The sequence below is a fragment of the Plectropomus leopardus genome, chromosome 7, assembly GCF_026936395.1.
Source record: "Plectropomus leopardus strain MGB_pleo_1.0 chromosome 7, ASM2693639v1, whole genome shotgun sequence".
Lineage (NCBI taxonomy): Eukaryota > Metazoa > Chordata > Actinopteri > Perciformes > Serranidae > Plectropomus > Plectropomus leopardus.
This window is the reverse complement of record NC_142182.1, coordinates 111,313-124,629: the sequence shown is the minus strand read 5'-3', so window position 1 is coordinate 124,629 and position 13,317 is coordinate 111,313. Positions and strand designations below refer to the sequence as shown.

At 42.5% G+C, this 13,317-nt stretch overlaps 1 protein-coding gene across 1 annotated transcript in view; it reads left to right on the top strand.

Annotated features, from left to right (window-relative positions):
• lamb1a (laminin, beta 1a) overlaps positions 1-13,317 on the top strand; it is a 36,227-nt gene that overhangs the window by 8,462 nt on the left and 14,448 nt on the right. The window contains exons 5-13 of the mRNA XM_088079473.1: positions 57-245; positions 347-410; positions 929-1,131; positions 1,606-1,726; positions 1,970-2,158; positions 4,123-4,299; positions 8,250-8,362; positions 9,108-9,187; positions 12,322-12,457. Coding sequence (XP_087935599.1) covers positions 57-245; positions 347-410; positions 929-1,131; positions 1,606-1,726; positions 1,970-2,158; positions 4,123-4,299; positions 8,250-8,362; positions 9,108-9,187; positions 12,322-12,457 — 1,272 coding nt within the window. The remainder of the gene's footprint in view (positions 1-56; positions 246-346; positions 411-928; positions 1,132-1,605; positions 1,727-1,969; positions 2,159-4,122; positions 4,300-8,249; positions 8,363-9,107; positions 9,188-12,321; positions 12,458-13,317) is intronic.

Here is a 13,317-nt window from a genome sequence, read left to right as displayed (position 1 = left end):
CTCGGTGGAATCAGCGGGCGAGTCACATGACATCTGGTGTTGTTTCCTGTCCACAGACATTCCGGCCCGCTGCCATGGTGATTGAGCGGTCAGCTGACTTCGGGAAGACGTGGCAGGTCTATCGGTACTTCGCCTACGACTGCGAGTCCTCGTTCCCGTCCGTATCCCAGGGGCCCATGCAGAAGGTCGATGATGTCATCTGTGACTCGCGTTACTCGGACATTGAGCCGTCCACTGAAGGAGAGGTACTGCTGCACGCTGAATCCAGGCGAGAAATGATGTCATCATGATGTCATCATGATGTCATACTTTAAACTTGGTAAAATGTTCATTTTTTTGTTTTCAGGTGATTTTCAGAGTTCTGGACCCGGCGTTCAGGATCGAGGATCCATACAGCCCCAGAATCCAGAGTACGAATCCTTCTTTACCACCAGCTTATTGATCACTTATTGATTCATCAGTGGCCTGTTATTGATTAGTTATTGATGAATCAGTGGCCTGGTATTGAAAAGTTATTGATAGATATGTATCCTGGTATTGATAAGTTATTGATTCATCAGTGGCCTGGTATTCATTAGTTACATTGATTGGTCATTGATGGATAAGTGGCCTGTAACTGATTAATGATTGATGGCTCAGTGGCCTGTTATTGATAAATCAGTGGCCTTTTATTGATTAGTTATTGATAAATCAGTGGCCTTTTATTGATTAGTTATTGATAAATCAGTGACCTTTTATTGATTAGTTATTGATAAATCAGTGGCCTGGTATTCATTAGTTATTGATGGATATGTTTCCTGGTATTGATAGGTCATTGATGGATAAGTGGCCTGTTACTGAGTAGTTATTGATGATCAATGGCCTGGTATTGATTAGTTATTGATAAATCAGTGGCCTGGTATTGATTGGTTATTGATCTGTTGTTCAGACATGTTGAAGATCACCAACCTGCGGGTGAAGTTCACCAAACTGCACACGCTGGGAGACAACCTGCTGGACTCTCGGATGGAGATCAAAGAGAAGTACTACTACGCCATCTATGACATGGTGGTCCGAGGAAACTGCTTCTGCTACGGCCACGCCTCCGAGTGCGCACCGGTCCAGGGAGCCAGCCAGACCGGTGAGGGCATGGTGAGTCCTTTGGGGGGGCGGTGTGACCTGATGGTCCTGTGACCTGATGGCCCTGTGACCTGATGGCCCGGTGACCTGATGGCCCTGTGACCTGATGGTCCTGTGACCTGATGGCCCTGTGACCTGATGGTCCTGTGACCTGATGGTCCTGTGACCTGATGGCCCTGTGACCTGATGGCCCTGTGACCTGATGGCCCGGTGACCTGATGGTCCTGTGACCTGATGGCCCTGTGACCTGATGGTCCTGTGACCTGATGGCCCTGTGACCTGATGGTCACCTGATGGCCAGATTCTATCTCCGGTTTGTTATTTTATATTTCAGTGTAAACAGGAAGTGTTTTTTTTATTTCCCTGCCGTGGTTACTGACTCAGACAGGATGTTGGACCTCATCTGTATTTATTGATTTGTTGGTTGTTTTATCAGCTCATGATGTCATTAATATTGATTGGTTATTGGTAATTTGTTCGTTTTAGGTTCATGGTCACTGCATGTGCAACCACAACACCAAAGGCCTGAACTGTGAACAGTGTCAGGATTTCTACCATGAGTTGCCCTGGAGACCGGCCGAGGGACGCAACACCAACGCCTGCAAGAGTGAGTCTGGACCAGTCTGTACTGGTCTGCACCGGTCTGGACTGATCTGTTTTGGAAGATGACCAATACATAACCAGTCTCTGCATGTTTCTGGTGGACTGGGCCTATTTGAAAGACTGAATCGATACCTGAGGGGTCCAGTCCAGTCCATGTTCAGTTTCTGTTTTGATAGATTTGAATCAGTCATCGTGACCTCCATGTGAAACCATGTCCTGTCCTCTTCTTCTTCTGTGGTGTGTGTAGGGTGTAACTGTAACCAGCACTCAGACTCGTGTCACTTCGACACGGCTGTGTTTTTGGCATCGGGAAATGTCAGCGGAGGAGTCTGTGACGACTGTCAGCACCACACGACCGGACGCCACTGTGAGCAGTGTGAACCATTTTACTACCAGCACCCCGAGAGGGACGCCAGAGACCCCAACATCTGCCAGCGTGAGTCCTCTACCAGTTCATACTGGTTTATACTGGCCTGGACCCAGGGAGGGTCTGGCTTAAAGTCAAGTCAAGTCAAGTCAGTTTTATTTATATAACCCATTATCACAAAACATGGTTTGCCTCAGAGGGCTTTACAGTGTACGACATCCCTCTGCCCTTAGACCCTCACATCACCCAAGGAAAAACTCCCAAAAAAGAACCCCTGTAACGGGGAAAAAAAAGAGGAAGAAACCTCAGGAAGAGCGGTAGAGGATAGTGAGGGATCCCTCTTCCAGGACGGACAGACGAGCAATAGATGTCGTAAATAGCAAATGAAATACAATCATGGTAAAAAAGGAAAGAGAGAGAGAGGGGGGAGGTGGGGAGAGAGGAGGGGGGAGGGGGGGGCACAGCAATAATAGAAACAGATGCATGTCATATTAGGTGTGGAATTAGTAATTGCTCTCTATGATGATGTTGATAGAGGTGATAACAGTCTCATGCGTATGTGAAAGGGAGGTGTCCAAAGGCAAGATCACAGCATCGGCGCAACCAGGACCAGACCACGATCAGGGCGAGCGGGGGGCACAGAGTCAGTACAGCCACAGCACGAGCACAACCAAAGGCAGGGTCGCGGCATCAGCACAGCTATCACTACGGTCAGGCACAGTCAAGGTTACGGCCAGGATCCAGGGAAACTAGGAAACAAGGGAGCAGGAATGCTCCCGAGAGGCAACAGGATTAGCGTAGTGCAGTTCAACAGACCCAGGCTCTGTAATCGCGAGCCCCAGGTGGTGAGAGTACCACATGGCTATCACAGAGCTAAGCTAAGCTTGCACATGGCAATGCAGTAAACAGACATGCATGATTTCTGATGGCGGCATTGAGAGAAGGAAAGGAGCTCAGCGTATCAGAGGAAGTCCCCCGGCAGGTTAAACCTATGTCAGCCTAACTATGGGCTGGTCCAGGCAGCCTGAGCCAGACCTAATTATAAGCTTTATCAAAGAGGAAGGTCTTAAGTCTACCCTTAAAAGTTGAAACGGTGTCTGCCTCCCTGACCGAAAATGGAAGATGGTTCCATAGGAGAGGAGCGTGGTAGCTGAAGGCTCTGGTTCCAAACTGGGCTGGATGTTATATTTTGGGTTTGCTGCACCTTATTTTTCACTCTGCTGACCTGAGACCTGCTGTCCTCATTCGAAGACACTTTTTGTGTCCAGTGGCAGCAGAACAACAGAACACTAATCGCTCTACAAACATGTCTGCCAGGTCGGTCTGCAGCTGATCCCAACGCCAAAGTGGACAAAACCACCAACAACCAAAACCTTATCACATTTTAGGATTGAAACTAGTTTATTTATTCATAACATTTGTAGTTCACTAAAGAGCTCATGTTCTACCACTTTCAGCAACAGTTACAAGTTTTATGCTACAAAATAATTGGCGAGCCAACAAGGAGAGGTTGTGGAAATGACTTGAAGCTTGCTGCGTCTCTTCAGTCTGAGTGAGGGACACGCCGAGGCCACCTACATGAAGGATCTTCGAGTTCTCGTAGCCCTCGCCAGAGTCTGATGAGAGCCAACGTGTCCAAATTCTCCAGAAAGACCTTTGAAGTCTTCTGTAAACTGAAGAAGAGATGAGGGAGTTTGACTTTGATGCATGCACGGGCGTGCTGTAAGACTGAGGGTCCGGACTCACGGCCAGACGTCTCCACCTGAGCTCACCTGTGGCTCTCAGTGTGCCGCAGCGCTGCAGGGTAGAGGTCAGGGTCTATCCAGCCAGAGTTGCAGTTTTTGCTCAAATTTGAGCTCGGAGCGATCGCGATCGCAGCTCGTCGGCTCAGTTTCGGGTCTGAAGACTCGAGGTGAGCTGAGACGGCTGGACTACCAGCTGAGGACGTTTCTGTCGTTACGTCGAGTCTCCGATGACTCTGTCTGCAGCTGACCGCCTTCAGTTTGAAGTTTGTCCTGTGTGTGTTTCCATAGCCTGCGACTGCGACCCCGTGGGCGCCCTCAACGGCGGGATGTGTGACGGCATGACGGACGTTCGAGCTGGGCTGATTGCCGGTCAGTGTCGCTGTAAAGTCAACGTGGAGGGAGAGCGCTGCGAGCGCTGCAAACCGGCACACTACGGGCTGAGCGCCGCGCCCGAGGGCTGCAAGGGTACCGCACACTACACACAACTACACAACACGACGACAGCGTGTGTTTGTACAGTGTTTCAGTGTGTATTTGTACTGTGTTTCAGCATGTATTTGTACTGTGTTTCAGCGTGTGTTTCAGAGTGTATTTGTACTGTGTTTCAGTGTGTTTGTACTGTGTTTCAGCGTGTGTTTGTACTGTGTTTCAGCGTGTGTTTGTACTACGTTTCAGCGTGTGTTTGTACTGTGTTTCAGCGTGTGTTTCAGAGTGTATTTGTACTGTGTTTCAGTGTGTGTTTGTACTGTGTTTCAGCATGTGTTTGTACTGTGTTTCAGCATGTGTTTCAGCGTGTGTTTGTACTGCGTTTCAGCGTGTGTTTGTACTGTGTTTCAGTGTGTGTTTGTACTGTGTTTCAGCATGTGTTTCAGCGTGTGTTTGTACTGCGTTTCAGCGTGTGTTTGTACTGTGTTTCAGTGTGTGTTTGTACTGTGTTTCAGCATGTGTTTCAGCGTGTGTTTGTACTGCGTTTCAGCGTGTGTTTGTACTGTGTTTCAGCATGTATTTGTACTGTGTTTCAGCGTGTGTTTGTACTGTGTTTCAGCGTGTGTTTGTACTGTGTTTCAGTGTGTGTTTGTACTGTGTTTCAGCATGTGTTTCAGCGTGTGTTTGTACTGCGTTTCAGCGTGTGTTTGTACTGTGTTTCAGCATGTATTTGTACTGTGTTTCAGCGTGTGTTTGTACTGTGTTTCAGCGTGTGTTTGTACTGTGTTTCAGCGTGTGTTTGTACTGTGTTTCAGCATGTGTTTCAGCATGTCTTTGTACTGCGTTTCAGCGTGTGTTTGTACTGTGTTTCAGCGTGTGTTTCAGAGTGTAATTGTACTGTGTTTCAGTGTGTGTTTGTACTGTGTTTCAGTGTGTGTTTGTACTGTGTTTCAGCATGTGTTTCAGCGTGTGTTTGTACTGTGTTTCAGCATGTATTTGTACTGTGTTTCAGTGTGTGTTTGCACTGTGTTTGTACTGTGTTTCAGCGTGTGTTTGTACTGTGTTTCAGCGTGTGTTTGTACTGTGTTTCAGCATGTGTTTCAGCGTGTGTTTGTACTGCGTTTCAGCGTGTGTTTGTACTGTGTTTCAGCGTGTGTTTCAGAGTGTAATTGTACTGTGTTTCAGTGTGTGTTTGTAATGTGTTTCAGTGTGTGTTTGTACTGTGTTTCAGCATGTGTTTCAGCGTGTGTTTGTACTGTGTTTCAGCGTGTGTTTGTACTGTGTTTCAGTGTGTGTTTGTACTGTGTTTCAGCATGTGTTTCAGCGTGTGTTTGTACTGCGTTTCAGCGTGTGTTTGTACTGTGTTTCAGCATGTATTTGTACTGTGTTTCAGCGTGTGTTTCAGAGTGTATTTGTACTGTGTTTCAGCATGTATTTGTACTGTGTTTCAGAGTGTATTTGTACTGTGTTTCAGCATGTGTTTGTACTGTGTTTCAGCGTGTGTTTGTACTGTGTTTCAGCATGTGTTTCAGCGTGTGTTTGTACTGTGTTTCAGAGTGTAATTGTACTGTGTTTCAGTGTGTGTTTGTACTGTGTTTCAGCGTGTGTTTGTACTGTGTTTCAGTGTGTGTTTGTACTGTGTTTCAGCATGTGTTTCAGCGTGTGTTTGTACTGCGTTTCAGCGTGTGTTTGTACTGTGTTTCAGCATGTATTTGTACTGTGTTTCAGCGTGTGTTTCAGAGTGTATTTGTACTGTGTTTCAGCATGTATTTGTACTGTTTCAGAGTGTATTTGTACTGTGTTTCAGCATGTGTTTGAACTGTGTTTCAGCGTGTGTTTGTACTGTGTTTCAGCGTGTGTTTGTACTGTGTTTCAGCGTGTGTTTCAGCGTGTGTTTGTACTGTGTTTCAGCGTGTGTTTCAGCATGTGTTTGTACTGTGTTTCAGCGTGTGTTTGTACTGCGTTTCAGTGTGTGTTTGTACTGTGTTTCAGCGTGTGTTTGTACTGTGTTTCAGCATGTGTTTCAGCGTGTGTTTGTACTGCGTTTCAGCGTGTGTTTGTACTGTGTTTCAGCATGTGTTTGTACTGTGTTTCAGCGTGTGTTTGTACTGCGTTTCAGCGTGTGTTTGTACTGTGTTTCAGCGTGTGTTTCAGAGTGTATTTGTACTGTGTTTCAGTGTGTGTTTGTACTGTGTTTCAGCATGTGTTTCAGCGTGTGTTTGTACTGTGTTTCAGTGTGTGTTTGTACTGTGTTTCAGCATGTGTTTCAGTGTGTGTTTGTACTGCGTTTCAGCGTGTGTTTGTACTGTATTTCAGCATGTATTTGTACTGTGTTTCAGTGTGTGTTTGTACTGCGTTTCAGCGTGTGTTTGTACTGTATTTCAGCATGTATTTGTACTGTGTTTCAGCATGTATTTGTACTGTGTTTCAGCGTGTGTTTCAGAGTGTATTTGTACTGTGTTTCAGCATGTATTTGTACTGTGTTTCAGTATGTGTTTGTACTGCGTTTCAGCGTGTGTTTGTACTGTGTTTCAGTGTGTGTTTCAGAGTGTAATTGTACTGTGTTTCAGTGTGTGTTTGTACTGTGTTTCAGTGTGTGTTTGTACTGTGTTTCAGGATGTGTTTCAGCGTGTGTTTGTACTGTGTTTCAGCGTGTGTTTCAGAGTGTAATTGTACTGTGTTTCAGTGTGTGTTTGTACTGTGTTTCAGTGTGTGTTTGTTCTGTGTTTCAGCATGTGTTTCAGCGTGTGTTTGTACTGTGTTTCAGCATGTGTTTCAGCGTGTGTTTGTACTGCGTTTCAGCGTGTGTTTGTACTGTGTTTCAGCGTGTGTTTCAGAGTGTATTTGTACTGTGTTTCAGTGTGTGTTTGTACTGTGTTTCAGTGTGTGTTTGTACTGTGTTTCAGCATGTGTTTCAGAGTGTAATTGTACTGTGTTTCAGTGTGTGTTTGTACTGTGTTTCAGCGTGTGTTTGTACTTTGTTTCAGCATGTATTTGTACTGTGTTTCAGCGTGTGTTTCAGAGTGTATTTGTACTGTGTTTCAGCATGTATTTGTACTGTGTTTCAGTGTGTGTTTGCACTGTGTTTCAGTGTGTGTTTGTACTGTGTTTCAGCGTGTGTTTGTACTGTGTTTCAGCATGTGTTTGTACTGTTTCAGTGTGTGTTTGTACTGTGTTTCAGCATGTGTTTCAGCGTGTGTTTGTACTGCGTTTCAGCGTGTGTTTGTACTGTGTTTCAGCATGTATTTGTACTGTGTTTCAGCGTGTGTTTCAGAGTGTATTTGTACTGTGTTTCAGCATGTATTTGTACTGTGTTTCAGTGTGTGTTTCAGAGTGTATTTGTACTGTGTTTCAGTGTGTGTTTGTGCTGTGTTTCAGCATGTGTTTGTACTGTGTTTCAGCGTGTGTTTGTACTGTGTTTCAGCGTGTGTTTGTACTGTGTTTCAGCGTGTGTTTGTACTGTGTTTCAGCATGTGTTTCAGCGTGTGTTTGTACTGCGTTTCAGCGTGTGTTTGTACTGTGTTTCAGCGTGTGTTTGTACTGTGTTTCAGCATGTGTTTGTACTGTGTTTCAGCGTGTGTTTGTACTGTGTTTCAGCGTGTGTTTGTACTGTGTTTCAGCGTGTGTTTGTACTGTGTTTCAGCGTGTGTTTGTACTGTGTTTCAGCGTGTGTTTGTACTGTGTTTCAGCATGTGTTTGTACTGTGTTTCAGCGTGTGTTTGTACTGTGTTTCAGCGTGTGTTTGTACTGTGTTTCAGCGTGTGTTTGTACTGTGTTTCAGCGTGTGTTTGTACTGTGTTTCAGCGTGTGTTTGTACTGTGTTTCAGCATGTGTTTCAGCGTGTGTTTGTACTGCGTTTCAGCGTGTGTTTGTACTGTGTTTCAGCATGTGTTTGTACTGTGTTTCAGCATGTATTTGTACTGTGTTTCAGCGTGTGTTTCAGAGTGTATTTGTACTGTGTTTCAGCATGTATTTGTACTGCGTTTCAGCGTGTACCTGCAGCCCGGTGGGGACGGTTCCTGGAGGAAACCCGTGCGACAGTGAAACAGGAAGTTGCTTCTGTAAACGTCTGGTGACGGGACGAGACTGCGATCAGTGTGCGGTGAGAAGAGATTCATACTTCAATATATTTTATTGAAAAACTGCCAGAAACTTTTTTAAGAAAAACAAAATTGCCAAAAACTTTTTCTTCAAAAATCACCAAATCATTTTCTAAAAAAAACTTCCAAAAACATTTTGAGGAAAAGAAATTTTTTCTTTAAAAATGCCCAAAATGAGTCAAAAAGTTTGGCTTTAGTGCTGAGTGAGAGTGTAGGAGACAAGGAGACAGGAGATGAGGAGACGAGGAGACAGGAGATGAGGAGACAGGAGACGAGGAGATGAGGAGACGAGGTGACAAGGAGACAGGAGACGAGGAGAAAAGGAGATGAGGAGACAGGAGATGAGGAGATGAGTAGACAAGGAGATAGGAGACGAGGAGATGAGGAGACAGGAGATGAGGAGATGAGTAGACAAGGAGACAGGAGATGAGGAGATAAGGATATGAGGAGACAGGAGATGAGGAGACGAGGAGACAGGAGACGAGGAGACAAGGAGACAGGAGATGAGTAGACAAGGACACAGGAGACGAGGAGACAGTGCGACAGTGAGATGGGGTGTTGAGAGACGCCGTTGTTGGAAATGAAAGTCTGAACGACTTCCTCTCACAGCTTTAAATCAAGTTTCACAAAAAGAAACGAGCTGCGAGGAAACAACTTTTACTGAGGTTTCTAATATATGCTCTGTGTGTGTGTGTGTGTGTGTGTGTGTGTGTGTGTGTGTGTGTGTGTGTGTGTGTGTGTTTTCAGGCTGAACACTGGGGTCTCAGTAATGATATGGATGGCTGCAGACCGTGTGACTGTGACCTGGGAGGAGCCATCAACAACCAGTGAGTTCACGTCCACATTACTGCTAACGGCTAACAGCTAACTGCTAACTGCTAACAGCTAACTGTGTACTGTTAACTGTTAGCTGCTAACTGCTAACTGCTAACAAGGCAAGGCAGCTTTATTTGTAAAGCATATTTTATACAGCAGGGCAATCCAAAGTGCTTTACAGAGCAATACGATTTAAAAACATAATTAAAAGGGTAAAGAAATAAGATATAAAAGGTAAAATCAATCAAATGATTTCAAAAATTGAAATTAAAAAATCACCATTAAAATTCAGCAAAAGTGCAGACATAAGATGCAAAGATAAAATGATCATTTAGAATTATATAAAAAGTAGCAGCTAACAGCTAACACACAGCTAAAAGTTAGCTTCACCCCAGTCTGTAGTCTTGTTGTTTTTTGGGTTTTTCTACAGTTTCTGAAGGTTTTTCTCTGAGTCTTTATTAGATCATCACAGTTTTCAGATTATTTAGCGCAGTGTTACTCAACTCACAGCCTACAAACATCCTAAAATCCTAAAAACGTCCTGAGTTCGTAAATACGTTCCCTGGGTTAGGGTTAGGGTTAACCCTAACCCACCCGGGCCCCGGGCCTCCAGTGATTTTTCGGAAATGGCCTCAGGCAGAGCAGGTTGAGTGTCGATGGTTGAAATGGAGAGAATCTGACAGAGATGAATCTTCCTTTTGTATCTGTTGTTCAGCATCATTTCATTGTTGCATTTTTGTTTCTTTTGTTGGTTTTTGGTTTTCTGCTGTTTTAGGGTTGCACCTATCGATTAGTTTTTCGATTAATAGATTATCGTGTTTTTTAAATGATCTATTATTTTTTTATTACTCGATTTAATATAACAACGAATTTACCAAAAATAACATTTTAAAACTTGTCATACACTGCAGGGCATTATTCCCCAACTAAAACCAGCCCAGACTTAACTGCTAATCTGTGTTTGACAGTCTGATATAAAATCTCTCCAAAATAAAACTAATGCGAGCTTGTTCCACTCAAGTCAAAGGAATGTAGTGTAATCTACATTTAACAATCCAACAGGAGTAACAAAAGTTCCTCTTTGTTTCAGTAACAAACCTCAAATCTAACAGCACAACAAAACATCTGACAGTAAAATTACTGCAGTTTGAATAACACTCAAACTTTTCTCTAACAGAAATAATTATAACTCGTCCGTTCTTTCTGCATCACAACAGTCCAGCCTGAACTGCCTTAAGGCGCACCGCTGCCTGCTGATGTGACTGCTGTGTTTTCATATTTATAAGCACGTTCCTCTCATTTATGACGTTATACAAGCTCCTGCACAGCTGACAACCACATCCTGTCAATGTTTCAAAATAAAATGCATTATATCAGCAGCTGATGGCATTCTGTCCACAGAGACGCAATCAGGGGGCTTTTGTTTTGAAAGAGAAGCAAGGAAGTCGAGGTAAAACAAGCACCTTAGTATTTCCTCATCTCTGTCACAGAGATGAGGAAATGCAGTATTAAATGCAGTATAAACTGCAGTATTAAATGCAGTATTAAATGCAGTATAAAGTGCAGTATTAAATGCAGTATAAAGTGCAGTATAAAATGCAGTATTAAATGCAGTATAAAGTGCAGTATTAAATGCAGTATAAAGTGCAGTATAAAATGCAGTATTAAATGCAGTATAAAGTGCAGTATTAAATGCAGTATAAAGTGCAGTATAAAGTGCAGTATTAAATGCAGTATAAAGTGCAGTATTAAATGCAGTATAAAATGCAGTATTAAATGCAGTATAAAGTGCTGTATAAAGTGCAGTATAAACTGCAGTATTAAATGCAGTATAAAGTGCAGTATTACATGCAGTATAAAGTGTAGTATTAAATGCAGTATAAAGTGCAGTATTACATGCAGTATAAAGTGCAGTATTAAATGCAGTATAAAGTGCAGTATAAACTGCAGTATAAAGTGCAGTATTAAATGCAGTATAAAGTGCAATTTAAACTGCAGTATTGAATGCAGTATAAAGTGCAGTATAAACTGCAGTATTAAATGCAGTATAAAGTGCAGTATTAAATGCAGTATAAAGTGCAGTTATAAACTGCAGTATAAAGTGCAGTATTAAATGCAGTATAAAGTGCAGTATTAAATGCAGTATTAAATGCAGTATAAAGTGCAGTATTAAATGCAGTATAAAGTGCAGTATAAAATGCAGTATTAAATGCAGTATAAAGTGCAGTATTAAATGCAGTATAAAGTGCAGTATAAAGTGCAGTATTAAATGCAGTATAAAGTGCAGTATTAAATGCAGTATAAAGTGCAGTATTAAATGCAGTATAAAGTGCTGTATAAAGTGCAGTATAAACTGCAATATTAAATGCAGTATAAAGTGCAGTATTAAATGCAGTATAAAGTGCAGTATTAAATGCAGTATTAAGTGCAGTATAAAGTGCAGTATTAAATGCAGTATAAAGTGCAGTATAAACTGCAGTATAAAGTGCAGTATTAAATGCAGTATAAAGTGCAATTTAAACTGCAGTATTGAATGCAGTATAAAGTGCAGTATAAACTGCAGTATTAAATGCAGTATAAAGTGCAGTATTAAATGCAGTATAAAGTGCAGTTATAAACTGCAGTATAAAGTGCAGTATTAAATGCAGTATAAACTGCAGTATTAAATGCAGTATAAAGTGCAGTATTAAATGCAGTATAAAGTGCAGTATAAACTGCAGTATAAAGTGCAGTATTAAATGCAGTATAAAGTGCAGTATTAAATGCAGTATAAAGTGCAGGTTTAAATGCAGTATAAAGTGCAAAGTAAACTGCAGTATTAAATGCAGTATAAAGTGCAGTAAAGTGCTGTATAAAGTGCAGTATTAAATGCAGTATAAAGTGCAGTATTAACTGCAGTATTAAATGCAGTATAAACTGCAGTATAAACTGCGGTGGCTGTGTGAAACGGTGTGACGGCGTCGCCCCAGCCCTACGCTGTTTTTACTTCCCATCTGTCTGTCGCTGTCGGTTTTCTTTCTTCTTGATGTTTTTACTCTCCGTCATCCTGTTTCACGTCTCGTTTCCTTCCTGTTGTTTTCTCCATTTCATTTTTCTTCTTCGTGTGTGTTGGTTGTGACACGTTGCACTTCCTGTCGTCCTGCAGGTGCAATCAGGTGAGCGGTCAGTGTGTCTGCAGGGATCACATGTTTGGCCGCCGCTGTGATCAAGTCGAGTCTGGATTCTACTTCATTGCTCTGGATCATTACACCTACGAAGCCGAGGACGCCAAGTTTGGACCTGTGAGTCACCTTTTTGACCTTTGACTGATCAGCTGACCAAACGTCATCTTCAGATCTTCAAATTTCCGTGCAGTTTTCTGATTATTATTACTGATGTATTTCCCGTCTGAGAATTGAAAGTGTATCTCTATGCTGACGACACCGTCCTGTGCTTTACTGGCTGCTCCACAAACCAGCCGCTGCTTTCAGACTGCTGCCGATGCCTTTATTCACCTCAAAGTTTAAGAAGAAAAAATGTTTGACAAGTGCTCGGAGATAAAAAAAGACAAAGAAAAAAGTCGCAGTTCTTCTCTGTGATTGCTGATGGTCTTTTCATTCGTAAAATTTCAGCTGTTTTCTTGTTTTCCAGGTGGAGATGGTTCCATAAGTTTCATCAGTGTTTATTCTTAGACAGGGTTCCCACACTCATGGAAAACCTGGAGTCATGGAATTTGCAAATAGATATTTCAATACCTGTAAAAGGTTTGCGAAAAGTCATGGAATATTTTTTCACAAACCTGTATAATAACACATAATGTGTTCAAGGACTGTCAGAAAATAATTTCAGTTTTTACAGTTTTTGGCTGATAAATGAGTCGTTTTGGTGAATTTTAGAGAAAACATGCTTTTAGAGATCACCAAAAATCTTAGTTTTTAAAGAGAATTTTGGAAAAGTCCTTGAATTTTGTTTGTAAAGAGATGTTGAAGTCATGTCCTGTGAAAATCTTCCATCGGGGAAAAAAGGTATTTTCTGTTGACTTCATAGCTCTGAATGTTTGATTGCGTTTGTTTACGTAACGTACATTTTTCTCCCCTTTTCCTGTCGGTCCTATCATGTACGCCAGCTCCTGGAAATCATGTGTAACATTTATTATGAGTCA